Raw genomic sequence first — 14,575 nt, 5'->3', positions numbered from 1 at the left:
TCACTACCAAATGTCGGTGATGACGTGGAGTAACTGAAATCCTCAGACATTACTTGTGAAATCTAAAACAGTATACCTACTTTAAAAAGTCTCGTAATTTTTTAAAAATATAAGCTTATTGTTCAACTGAGCAACTTCACTCCTAGGAATCTACCTAAGAAAAATGAAAACATATTTCCACATAAAACTTGTATATAAATGTCCATAATAGTATTATTCATAATAGCTCATCAACTGATGAATGGATAAAAAAAATGATGTGGTATAGCTATACATTCGAATACTATTCAGCAATCAAAATACTATCAGCAAACTACTGATACATGCTACAATTCAAATGAGCCTCAAAACATTATGCAAACTGAAGGAAGCCAGATACAAAAAATTACATATCATATGATGCCATTCACAGTAAATGTCCAAAAAGGCAAATCTATAGAGACAGAAAGATCAGTGGTTGCCTAAGGCCAGGGGTAGGAGGGGGGTAAGCTGCAAAAAGACTTGAGGGAAATTTTGGGGGTAATGACAAGTCCTAAAACTGATACATGGCGATGGTTGTGCAACTCTATAAAGTGAATTATGCATCACTAAAGCTGTTTTTAAAAATGCCTAGAAATGAATTTATCAAGAAATATACAAGACCTTTAAGAATGTAACTATACCATTTTATTGAAGAACATATAATAAGACCTTAATAAAGACAGACTCATGTTTCTGGATATAAACATTTAATAGCATGAAAATATAAATATTTTCCATATATATTATATATGAATTTCTCATTAGAACCCTTGTGGTTCTGTATTAAAAAAAATAATAACTCAACGGGGGCACCTGGCTAGCTAGCCAGTAGAGCATGTAACTCTTGCTCTCAGGATCATAAGTCTGAGCCCCACGGGGGTCATGGCGCCTACTTGAAATAATAATATTAATAAAAATAAAAAAAATTTCGGGCGCCTGGGTGGCTCAGTTGGTTAAGCATCTGACTTCAACTCAGGTCATGATCTCTCTGTGAGTTCGAGCCCCAAGTCAGGCTCTGTTCTCACAGCTCAGTGCCTGGAGCCTGCTTTGGATTCCGTGTCTCCCCCTTTCCTTGCCCCTCCCCCACTCACACTCTGTCTCTCTCTGCCTCTCTAAAATGAATAAATGCTAAAAAAAAAAAAAAAAATTAAAAAAACTCAACAGAATGATTCTAAAGTTTGCATAAAAGAATCAATGTGTATGAAAACATTACATTATATGTTATATATTAGAATATACTTACATAAAATTCCTAAAAACCTGTTATGTCCTGTTATAATGTTATCAGTCATAATTTTAAGATGTATGTCACAGAAATAACCAAATTCTCTTGTCACCTGCAATATAATAAACTCTCTTGTCAACTGCATTATAAGAAACACATTATCAGATCTTGAAATAAAAAGAATAAACGTGTAACATATTACGAAAACTGTTGTCTAAACCACTATACCAGAGACTGTTTTTTTTAAAAAGTGCTACCATCTCTTCAAGGATACACCATTATATCAAGAAGGTACACTTCAGTTAATTAGACAGAAAACCTACCAGGCCTTATAAAGCAGTTTCACCATAAAAAGGTATATGAACGTGAACCTGTCTGGCATTGGTGTGTTATTATGTGTGCAGGGGAGAGTGAGTAAGGTTTGGATTTAACCATGTACACATGTAAATTTATCTGTGAGGCATTGTATAATCTCAAAAAAATTTTTTTAACCTAGGAGGCAACAATACTTCTTTAATGCATGATTACTAAGTAGAATTGAAAATAATGGATTTTTAAATTAATGCTTTCCCATATGATGCTAATAACAGGATTCAAGAAAGGAGGGGAAGACAGTGGATAGCATATGGTCCCTGTTTGCCCTGCTATTGTTGGAAGGACATGAACTCTACCCAACAGGTTTCCAATTATTTGCTCAATTATGCAATGTATTAGCCTGATCCTCAACTTATAGGAAGGCAAGCTTAGCAGAGAAGGATGGAGACCTTTCCAGGGCCTACAGTTGATTTAATTCCCGATGGCCCAAAAGGAAGACAGGAATGGTCAGTGGGGAGAGGAGGGAGAAGGGCCAAGTATGTGGAGGACAAGTGTAGGAGGAAAGGGGGCTGAGCTGTCAGTGTTATAGCACAAACAGGCAGCTGGGGCAGTCTGTGCCAGGGACAGGTACGATATTTTCAGAGTGTGTTTCCTATACACTTGGTAGTTTTAAAGTCTTGGTAATTTTAAATTCACTTAGCTGCACCTACATAGTCTGAGCGCTGGATCTCTGTCCTTGTGACCCTACCAGTGTTCCCGTCTCATTAGGACTGACTCCAACACCATAGTACTCATCAGAGTTATCCAAGAAATTTAAGAAGTTCAGATGCCCATGCCCCACTGCAGGCTCAGTTAAGAATATTTAAGGGTGGGGGGGGTGCCTGGGTGGCCCAGTCAGTTAAGCATCCGACTTCAGCTCAGGTCACGCACGGTCTCACAGTTCATGAGTTCGAGCCCCACGTCAGGCTCTGTACCGACAGCTCAGAACTTGGAGCCTGCTTCGGATTCTGTGTCTCCCTCTCTCTCTGTCCCTCCCCTGCTCACATTCTATCTCTCTCTCAAAAAATAAATAAACATTAAAAATTTTTTGAAAAAAAAAAAAAGAATATTTAAGGGTGGGGCCTACACATGAATATTTTTAAAAATTCAACACTTGATTTTGAGGTGTAGCCTCTGGAAAGTCCAGGAGTAGAGCATTAGGTCAGCCACTGCGTATCCAGGATGGCTGCAGCTCCTGGCAAACTTTGCCCCGGGCCAGAAACTGAAAAGGAAAGAAAGAAAAAAGAGGGAGAGAGAAGAAAAAAGAGAAGCCTGCTTAGTGGTGTGCAGTAATTACTGCAGTAATTATTGCTGATCAGCATAATGCTGTTATCCTGGGGATACTCAGAATCTCTCAGACTGCAGATGGGCATTCTGGGAACTACCATGGCACTTGTCCAGACCAGTCTAGGGCCAAGCTGAGCACATCCACTGGAGAGTTTTGGATCAGGGCACAAATATAGATGCTTTTTCCCTGCTCAATTTCCTCTCTCTTTCTTGCCGTAACTATAAAGGAAGCTATTATCTTACAAATTTGTTCTATTAGAACAAAATATCTTCAGAATTTCCCCTTTGGGTCTACAGGTGTGGTGTTTTCAGTGTGTGTTTCTGTACACCTGGTTGTTTGAAAATCCTGGTAGTTTTAAACTCACTCAGCTGTGCCTACATAGTAAGAGAGGCAAGTATGGGCAGGACAGCACCAGCATTTGCTGCCCAGGAAAATGGGAGGGGAGGAACTAATTAGTGATTCAAATATGCTTATAATTGAATTATTTCCTTGACCCCTTCACATTTTTTCCCTTAATTCTTTGAGGTATTCTAAGGCAGAAGAATATTCAAGTTGTGATTAAAAAAAAAAAAAAAAAAAAAGCAAATCACCCTCCTAAAGGAAAAATAAAGAAGTGATTATTTTCCCTCTTTTCTTTCCGGGAAACTGACAGAAAGATATTCTCCACCTAGTTTAAAGGGAGACACAACATGCAATTTACAGAAATGGTTACCTAAGACATAAAGGACTGACTCCTCCAATTCTGACAAACAGTAAGCTGTGTTTGTCACAGAAGCTCTGCAAAGGACAGACAGAACCACTGCACTTTTCCAGTCTTACAGGAGGTCACTCTCAGAACTTGGGTATCACAGAAAAAGGAAGCTCCATTTAGACATGTGCTTCAGCCGTCTATGTGAGGCAGGGTCACTCTGCTCTTGTGAGACATGTGTATATAAATGTTCACAGAGAGCAAAAAAATTACAAAAAGCAGAAGATAAAATGGAGAAAAAGGCGATGAAACCAGGTAAGATTTGTTTAAAGTCACAAAATTGAAATGAATAAACAGACCAAAGTCTTTAGGCAGAATTAGAATCGCTAAAAATGGCTAACACGGTGCAGTAACAGTAACAGAACCAGGATTCATTACAGGGACAAAAACAGCATTAGGTTCCTGGGTTGAGGCCCCCAGCTGGATGTCCCCTGTGCTCATCTTTGAATAACAGCACACACTTTCAGCTTCACACCAGAAGCATGCACATGGGAACAGGGAATTCTTAGTCTGGAAATAAGCAGGCTGTTGGCCAAATGCAAGTGCAAATAAATAGCATTTTACAGGACCCTCTCTTCCCCAGTTTAGCAAAGCAATCTGGTTTGGCCAAGTAATTTGGAATTGCTCTGCTAAATCCATTGCACTGCACTGCAGTAGTCTGAGAAGCTTCATATAACAAGAGCATTAAGATGCCTGAAGCTAATTAACTTTCACAGTCAACTCTCCAGGATGCATGTTAAGTTTGCAGAGAAATTTGCAGCTACTTCCCAAATCATATTTTTAGATATATGCTAACCTCCTATATTCCCCTCCCACCCATAACTGGTTCCAAACTGCTGATTGTAACGTTGACCATTGGAAATTGAAACTAAAGAAATTCCTTAATGGTTTCCATGTTATTATTTTTAAATCAACGTTTCACCAGGGGAAGTGGGGGTGGGGTGAGGGTGGGAGCGTGGGGTGTGAGTTGCCAGGATGGAATGGGAATAAGCTGTATTAGTGAAATAGTTTTACAAATGGGAAAGGAGAACTCAATCATTTTACATGTATTTCAAAAATTGAGGTATAAATCACATACCATAAAAGTCACCATTTTAAAGTTTACACTTCAGTGGTTTTTCTCATACTCACAAATACCTATTATAAAATATAAATATATGTTTATAAAAGATTTTTGTGGAGCCTCTCTTTCAAGTCAATCCACCATTTTTGCTCTGGCAAATAACAACATACTAATAGCTATATTTAAAAGCAAACAAAGACCCAAAAGAAGAAAAAGAAGAGGAGGAGGAGGAGGAGGAGGAGGGGAAAGCCTGGAACAAAAAGAAAGGAAAAACACAAGACCTTAAATGAAAGTGAAAGGCAAAATAAATAAGCCTCTCTAAGCTATGCATTTTGTAAGATAATGAATGGCAAATGTACATACAATTCTTTCAAGTAGTCCTTTGTTGATTTGCACTATTTCTCTACCTTGTATCTCTGGCATTTACCTATTACAGCAGCAGCAAGGAATCATAGGCTTCCAAACAGTGGAACTCATTCTAAAAACAACAGCAACAAATAGTAAAATTCCCAGAGTTTTCCATGGGATTCTAAGCCTTAATCCCCAAAAGACACACAGTGGAGCTGCCCAGGTTGTAGCAAGAACCAAAAACTGGAGCTCAACCATTGGAGCCTGGGAGGTCTCAGAACAGGATCTGAAACCAGCTAATTTTATTGAATCTTTTCCTTTTATTGATAAAGCCCAAAAAGCTAATTTACTAAGATCGATAGAAGATTGAGACTATATCATCCAGGTCTCCTGACTTCCTGTCCTGAGCTCATTTCTCTACAGAGAAATGCACCTCTTCCTGCATCTCCTCCACACTGGCCAGGCATCCATTTTTCCTCTGGGTAAATTTAATGACTCAGATATTAGGAAAAGATAAGCCTTTAAAAAAAAAATCAGAAGTCTTCGTTACCTACTACCCAGTGATAAAAATTCATTACCTATCACAACCAGTGATAAAAATTTCTTGGTTTATTTCCTCATGCAAATACGCACATGAAGACATAAACACACACATTTGTGCAATTTCCTACCTGGCTGTTTTCTATTTAGCATTACACGTAAGCATTTTCCCAAGGTCTTCAAATTCCTTAAAAAATGGAAGTTTTAATGGCTGATTAGTTTGCTTCATTGAGATCTATCATCTTTTATGTAACTAATCCCCTAAAATTAAATTAGGTTTTTGTGTTGTTTCCAGTATTTTACGATGATAAACTTCAGTGGGTATCACTGTACACAAATCTTCGTATACTTCTGTGATTATTTCTTTATGATAACTTCCTAAGAATAGAAATACTAAGTCAAAAGATGTGAGCAAGTCTCAGTACCTAACTGCCAAATTGCCTTTAGGGGAGATGTATTACAAGCAGTACAATAAGAGCTTGTCTAAGCTCAATCTCACCATATTATTTTTCTTTTCCAATTTGCTTGGCAAAAATTAGTATCTTCCAGTTCACTAGTGAATTTTTCATTACCCATCAAGTTTAAAAAGCACTTAAGAACCAAATATATACTTACTATACAACTCAGTAGCATTATTCTTAGGTATTTACCCAAGAGAAAGGTAAATATGTCTACAAAGACTTGTGTAGGTCCAAAGTGAAAACAACCTAAATGTCCATCAACTAATAAATGGGATAAGCAATGTGCGGGACATCCATACTGTGGAATGAATGCTATTAGGTAATTAAAAAAAATGAAATATTATTACATGAAACAACCTGGATGAATACCAAAGACATTATGTTACGTGAAAGGGGTCAGACATGACAGACTACATGCTATATTGTGATTCCAACTTTATATGAAATTCTAAAAAACAAAAACTATAGTAACAGAAAGTAGGTCATTGATTATCTGTGGCCAAGGGGCAGGGAAGAGAATCTACTGAAAAGAGGCATAAAAATACTTTTTTTTTTTTAGGGTAATAGAACTATATACTGATTGTGATAGTAGTTACACAGCTACAAACAATTATAAAAATTCTTCAAACTCTATACTTGAAATGGGTAGATTTTAATGTGTGTAAAGTATACCTCAATGAAGCTGGAAAAAATAAACACAGAAGCAAAGATTACTTATGAAATATTTTGAGAGAAATTAAATTATTGTAATTTTTGCATATTTCCTTTACTTTTGGGGCTATATTCATACTCTATGTAGCTATAATTATAGAATATATGTAAATTTATATTTTGGACATTTTTATCCACAATGTTACATATTTCGGTATAGTTTTCATAATTATAATTTAAAATAGTTATACATAATTTCCCAAAGCCCCAAACCATTTCCCTACTGTTAACAGGTGAATTGCTAAATTTTAAAGCAGATGATTCCTAAAAAAAGAAAGAATAAAGAAAAATAAAATAAAATAAAGCACGGTTCCTTCTCAATATTTGGACGCCACCAAGTGGAAAAACTGTGCAATGTTACTGAGATTGAAAAGACCATTTTATACATTTTATAAACAGTAATTTAATGCTTAGTTTTCTAATTTAAAATTTATTTTAAAAGTTAAATAAATTACAAAAATTAAAACAGAGCATTTTACAGTTTACTGTAAAAAGACCATGATCCTCATCTATCTCTTTTAGTTACTTAACTCTCAAATCTCAATCTAGGGAATTCAGTTAAGGACAAGAACTTCCTGTGGAAACCTAGTTCTTTACAACCTAAAGCCACAGGTGTAACTGTTAGACATGGGTCTATCATAAGCCTCAAGCCAAAAAATCACGAATGGATTTCCAAATGCAAATAGCCTTTGTTGTCAGCCGGGTGACTTCTAACGAAACTATAAGCTCTGCCAGGAGGCACAATGAAATCAGTGATGAAAAGTTGGTGAAGACTGGAAGGCAGAGAAAGACACCAGGAAACTCATTCCCTTTTGGGCAAAGACTTGCTGATTCTCTTTATGAGTCACCAGGATTTTCTCTCCACGGTCCTGGACTCTCCAGTTCAAGCTTTTCCTATTGCATTGAAACAGCAACTGGCTAGAGCCACAAAAAGAAAGATTATTTCAGGGAAGCGTTTGGTCCCTGCTGGGGTCAACAAAAGAATGGCTTTTTCAAAGGAATGCCTTTGAGTGACACTGAGCCATTGCCTACCACCAAGCAGAAAGATGAACATGCTGCTCTATCTGTGACCCAACACTGCTCCCAATTATTTTTTCTGGCACTCTTTAACCCTCTCCATCTTGCTGCTGCTCTCCATAAATTGAAAAGGAATAGTGCCACTCCAGAGAACTTTTAAAGGGATGCCATGAACCCACAAAATGAGAAACCAGTGACAGAAAGAAAATACAAGCTCACTGAGACAAAACTATGGTTTTATTGCGGTAAATTAGAGAGGCTTGTTTCTAGTTGCTGAAATGTTTGCTTGTTTTCATTTTAATTATTTCTTACAGAAAATTCATTATTTCAAAACAAAATCAAAAGGTACTAAACGGTAAACAATGAAAAGTCTTCTTCCAATGGCTTCCCTGGCTGACCAGCCCCATTCTGAGGCAACCATGAACCATTTCTTGTGAATCTTTACATAAATATCTTATATGTAGAAGAACAGTTACAATACACATTCTCTCCATATAGACATTCAGTCCCATCCCCCTTTCCTTTTTGCACAAATGGTGAATCACTGTTCACAGTGATGCTTTTCACTTAAGAGTAGGTTAAATCATAGCATTCATACCAAATCAATACGTAGTTTGTCATTCATTTTAAAGTTGTATCATATTCTATCGCATGGATCTACCATAAGATATTTAAGGAATTCCTTATTAAAACGAAAGTTTAGCTTGCTCCCAAACTTGCGCTATTTTCATTATTATCTTCTTACCAGAAATTCTCTCGGCGAATTTGATTGCTTCTTCAACCGGGTCTGAGTTCACAATTTCATCTAGAATGCCCAGCTTGAGTGCTTCGTCTGCCAAAATGTGTCTTCCTAGAACAAAACAAAATAAAACAAACCCAGAGAACTGTGTGAGATTAAAGCAAAAGCGTTACTTTCTCTGGTAAGGAAGGTTATCTTTCCTGGATACAAACATCTATTCCTAAATGAAATAAGTAAGTAGCACGGTAGAAAGTAGTAGACAGGTCACTGCAGAGGTAACCAGAAAACTTAATTCAAGCTTCAGCTCTACCTTCTACTCTTTGTGTGACGATGAAGAATTGTAGAGAGACCACACCTTCCTCCTAGGTAAATGGGAAAAATTATGCTTACCTTGGTAATTCTGAGTATCAACTGAGAATAATACATTTTCTTTATATTCTGTAAATCTCTATAGAAGCACTTTGTTAACTATAAGTCTCTATAAAAGTGATGATTGGTTTTTTGCTAATAATAATAGAGGTAGTAACAGTAGAGCAGTAGCAGTATCTATCTTACACCAACATACATACCAACACTGATTGCAAAAAACAAAAAACAAAAAAAAAAACAAATAAACACAGTCCTAAAACAGAAATAGAGCTGGGAAACAGGGGGAAATTAATGATTAAGTTGACATTATGTAAGTTATCAAAATTACACAGGACAAATGGGTGGACTTCTGTCATTTTTTGCCAACCCAGCATCTCAACCCCACCCTAAGTTTGTGGAATTGCTATTGTGTGAGCTTTGGACCCTGCCTTTTATTGCAGAAGCTAAAAGGGAAGCAGAAGTGATCAGACAATTGTTCCTTCAGGTCCACGCAGTTAGGGTGTGGCCCATGACCCCAAGTTTGGTGAGAGGAGTGCTCCATAGAGGGTTTTTAGCCTGGGGTAATGACACTAAGCGGCAACTAGCGACATCTAGCGTCGGGTGGTGGCACTGGCAGCCTCCAAGTATAGAATGGCAGCTTTAGGGTGTTAAGAAATTTGATGAGGGGCGCCTAGGTGGCTCAGTCAGTTGAATGTCTGACTTCAGCTCAGGTCATGATCCCCCAGTTCGTGGGTTTGAGCCCCATGTTGGGCTTTGTGCTGACAACTCAGAGCCTGGAGCCTGTTTCAGATTCTGTCTCCCTCTCTCTCTGCCCCTTCCCCACTCATGCTCTGTCTCTGTCTCTGTCTCTCAAAAAGAGATAAACATTAAAAAAAATTAAAAAAAAAAGTTTGATGAGCATCACTCCTGAGTTCTTCACCAGGTGTAAATATGTAAATTAATCTGAATATTCTGAAGTAGAGGGTTAAGGGATATAAGCATCCCTTATCACAGGGTCAAGAAGAAAGGAAACAATAACACCTGGCTTGCTTGCTTTCTTGCCAGTAACATCTTGCCTTGTGAAAGTGATCATCAGATCAGTCTTGGTGGCGATAATTCCACAGTCCTTGCTGCTCTTACAGTGTTAGTGGATGCCATCTTTGAGACAAACCCTCCATTCCTGGTTCTTAGTAGCGCTTCAGAGAGTTAGAAATAGGTTTTCTTGATTAGAGAGACAGTTCAATGATTTTTGGCAGGAGTCACTCTGCAAAAACATTATTTGGTTAGTTTTCTGGAAGTGCCTTTGAAAACAGGCTCCCAGATTTCCTCCTGGGGTGAGGAAGGCGGTGAAGAGTGGATGAGTGGCTGCAGGGGTCACATCTCCTGTGTAGAAGATCACTTGGGTGAGGGGTGAGTGCCCAGCCTGCAGCCTGCAGACAAAATGGAAAATGGAAACCTGAGTACTAAAAGGGTGTTTGGGGAAACTAGTAGGAAATGTGAGCTACCCAAAAGATGCACTGAAAATTCCTTCAGCTGTGATGGTCTCTTCTGGCCTGGATTTCACAAAAGTGCAGGTGTATCACTACTGTTCTTAGTCAGTGAGATTCTAGGTACTTTTATTGTCTCAAGGGCCTAAAGACGCAGCTCTGTATATACAACCCAAATCTTCAGGCTCAGATTTAAGCTTGCTTTTTCTCTTTCTACTTCAGTGTAGACAACAACCACTGTCCAATGGACTTTAATAAGACCCCTGACTAGAGCTACTATAAGGAGACCCAGGGTAACCAAAGTTCAGACTTCTCTTCTTCAAAGTGGGTAATCTCAATTTTTTCCAATGTTTTTCACGGCTTCTTTTCCAACCTTTAGAACATTTTTGCCTACATAGAATCCTTTCCAGATGTCATTTTAAAGTCCCCCTAAAATTGTACAGACAACGTAAAAAGATAGGTGTATGATTCTGTTAGTTTTCTTCTAACTCACTGTGACCTTTTCTATGTAAATCAAAATCCATCATATTCTTAGTTTTTACTTCTTCTCTTCATCAAGTTAAAAATAGTGATATTTCTATAAGCAGCAGTGCTTTGGAAAAGGCAATCCTAGTTCACTTCATTTCTTTTTGTCAAAGCAGCCAGATTTCTTCCTGATTTCCCCCAAGATACACTTGCCTTCCAGACTTAATGATAAAAACAGAGACACAAAATTCCTCAATATTCCCCCACATGCTTCAATTTTTGTAAACCTTAGGCTTTACAGACTCATTTCACACTATTATAATTTCCCCTATATTTTCTTCTGCTTTGCTTCCTTTCTATTTCATCTTTTGCAGAATGAACTGTCTTCTGTGCTTTGAATTTCTGTAGTCTGTTGGATAAGCATCATCTTAGGAATTTTACATTTAGATACTTAACATACTGTACATTTCTTAAAAGTGTACTTATCATAACATTGTAAATTAAAACAATTTCTACTTTAATTTATTAAAGACAAGAAGTTTAGTATATTTAGTTTTTCTAACTACCCTTTCATAAGATTTAGAACACCCCCCCCCCCATGATTTGAAAGAAAAAATAAGTCTTTTTTACACATATAGACTCATGTTATTTTCTAATTTGGACCACATATACACAGTTTTGTATTGTGGTTTCTGTGTCTAAGAAAAGAGATCTCAATTAGCAATTCTCAAACTTTTTAATCTTAGGATCCCTTTGCACTCTTAAAAATAATGGAGGACTCCAGGGGCACCTGAGTGGCTCAGTTGGTTGAGTGTCCGACTTCGGCTCAGGTCATGATCTCACGGCTTGTGAGTTTGAGCACCACGTCAGGCTCTGTGCTGATAGCTCAGAGCCTGGAGCCTGCTTCAGATTCTGTGTCTCCCCTCTCTCTGCCCCTCCCCCGCTCATGCTCTGTCTCTCTCTCTCTCAAGAATAAATAAACATTAAAAAAAAAAAACCCTATAAATAAATAAATAAAAAATAATGGAGGACTCTAAAAAGCTTTTATGTGGATTATTTCTTTTTTTTTTTAATTTTTAAAAATGTTTATTTAAACATAAAGTCACCCAGGTGCCCCTATGTAGATTATTTCTATCGGTATTTACTGTATTAGAAAGGAAAACTGGGGTGCCTGGGCGGCTCTGTTGGTTAAGCGTCCAACTTCGGCTCAGGTCATGATCTCACGATTTGTGAGTTCGAGCCCCGTGACGGGCTCTGTGCTGACAGCTTGGAGCCTGGAGCCTGGATTCGGATTCTGTATCTCCCTCTCTGCCCCTCCCCTATTCATGCTCTGTCTTTCACTCTCTCAAAAATAAACACGAAAAAAAATTTTTTTAAGTTAAAACTGAGAACTTTAAAATGTTTATTGTATTACTTTAAAATAACAACGATAAATGTTAACATTGATGTTAACATGAATAAATTTTTATGCAAAATAACTATTTTCAAAATTTTAAAAGCTTAGTCAGAGAGTGTCATTAGTTTACATTTTTACAAATTTCTTTCAAATCTGGCTTAGTAGAAGACAGATGGATTCTCATTATCTGCTTCTTCATTCTATCTGTTCTGACATCATGTGGCATACAACAACCTCTGGAAAATTCCAGTATACATGTGTGAGAGAATGAGTGGAAAGGCAAATAATGTCCTATTGTTATGAAAGTAGCTCTGACTTTATGAACCGCCCCGAAGGATCTTAGGCATACCCAGGAGTCCCTGGACCACACTATAAGAACTTCTGATTTAGATTATCATTTTAAAGACTGTATAGAATCCTAGAATAGAATTCACAGTCTTTAAAATGATGATAATAGGGGCGCCTGGGTGGCGCAGTCGGTTAAGCGTCCGACTTCAGCCAGGTCACGATCTCGCGGTCTGTGAGTTCGAGCCCCGCGTCAGGCTCTGGGCTGATGGCTCGGAGCCTGGAGCCTGCTTCCGATTCTGTGTCTCCCTCTCTCTCTGCCCCTCCCCCGTTCATGCTCTGTCTCTCTCTGTCCCAAAAATAAAAAAAAAAAATAAAAAAAAAAACGTTGAAAAAAAAAAATAAAATGATGATAATATATGACAAATGTATGACACATTCATGTACTAGGGTCGTGTATTATCTAATCTGATATATGTTATTGCTGCGTTGGAGCGTGGGTACTAGGATCGTATATGAATGTTCCATACATTTAGCATTTATTTGTGGCTGAGTGATTTTAGTTATTTTGAAAGTAATCTTTTGCTTTGTTTTATCCTTTGGAAGCTTGCAGGATCCATTTCCTGGAAGTTCAAAATCTTTACCAAAATACATCAGGGAATTGATATCTCCGCATCAGTTTTTCCAGGAAAATGGTGAGCCTGTTGAAACATGGTCTCTGATTCCATTTCATATCTGAAGAGTTTCTTCTATTTTTTCTTTTGGTTACTGCTTCTCACATCTTTGCTTCATGCTTTGAGAGCTCTTATTATTCATAGCAGAGACTCTGATTATATACCTTCCATATCTGCTGCTTTCCTTTACATTTTATGTATCTTTTTGTTAAATTCTTCTGACTTCACCGAATTCCATAAATGTGCCTCTGTTTATCCTCCATGTTGCTGACTGAGTTGTCTGATCATATCTTCTTTTTATTGCTTCTAAAAGAAGTTATTTAGGCAAATGTTTTGCTTCCAGAAAGTGTGTTCTTATTTAACAAATAATAGATGTTCTTTTCTAATTTAGAATATTTTCTAAAATTGTCATTTTCTTTAATCCGTTTCACATGAATGTTTCACTTTTTTTTTCAATATATGAAATTTATTGTCAAATTGGTTTCCATACAACACCCAGTGCTTGTTTCACTCTTTTAAAGTCACAGAATATCTTTATAGGTTTTGGGTTTAGTGTTAAGTTTTTTTTGTTTGTTTTAGTCACAGAATGATACTTGCTGATGTATATTATCACTGCCTGGGAGCCCCGGCTACTAAAATTCACCCTCAACCTCTTGCTCAAATATAGAGAAAACTCACCTGGACTTAACCCACCTGAAAGGCAGGTAGGATAAAGATGCCACTCACAACTTCTCCCCCACTATTGTAGATGTTAAGAGGCATCCCCTCAGCGTCTAGAGCCTGAATGTATCCTTGTCCTGGGAATGACCATAAAGAAATTCATGGGCTAGAGCAAAGCTCTGTGAGAACAGAGCAGGGATTTTGTGTGCTGTTCAGTGAACAAGGAGGACGAGCCATAAAAAATGAAGCAGAAGCAAGAGCAGGGAACTGTAGTTCTTGTCACTTGATCGGACAGAGAACATCAGGGAATGAATTGCAAGGTGCTCTAGCAAATCTTTTGTGGTTACTGCTAAAGATTCAGCTGTTTCCGGGTAGCATTTTCAGGCAACTGTGGAAAAGCAACGGTGGCTGCTATAATTGCTCCACTTTCCAGAATTACCTCTCTAATGGTTTTCAGATCAGAAAAGGTTAGCTACTTACTTATTAATTTCATTTAAATCTGTTTACTTATTAACTTCCTACGGGGGCAGTGCCTACAAAGCCGGTGTTTTTACAGCATTAACATCAGTAGGGGATCTTCAACTTTCAATAACAATTTTTTTAGCATAGTCGGTTAGGGGAAAAAAAAACAACCTTCCAAACCGAACAGCAACAGTCGTAATAGCATCATTATTAATAGCTACTGTATTAGTTTCTTATGCAAATTCCCACAAACAGAGCAGCTTAAAACAACATACATTTATTA

General features: G+C 37.6%; 1 protein-coding gene across 1 annotated transcript in view; it reads right to left on the bottom strand.

Moving 5' to 3' along the window:
- EHHADH (enoyl-CoA hydratase and 3-hydroxyacyl CoA dehydrogenase) overlaps positions 1–14,575 on the bottom strand; it is a 46,926-nt gene that overhangs the window by 12,853 nt on the left and 19,498 nt on the right. Inside the window, exon 5 of the mRNA XM_049628444.1 lies at positions 8,522–8,626. Within this exon, the coding sequence (XP_049484401.1) occupies positions 8,522–8,626 (105 nt within the window). The remainder of the gene's footprint in view (positions 1–8,521; positions 8,627–14,575) is intronic.

This window comes from Panthera uncia, chromosome C2, assembly GCF_023721935.1.
Source record: "Panthera uncia isolate 11264 chromosome C2, Puncia_PCG_1.0, whole genome shotgun sequence".
NCBI lineage: Eukaryota > Metazoa > Chordata > Mammalia > Carnivora > Felidae > Panthera > Panthera uncia.
Note: the sequence above shows the minus strand (reverse complement) of the source record. Positions and strands in the feature narration are given on the sequence as shown.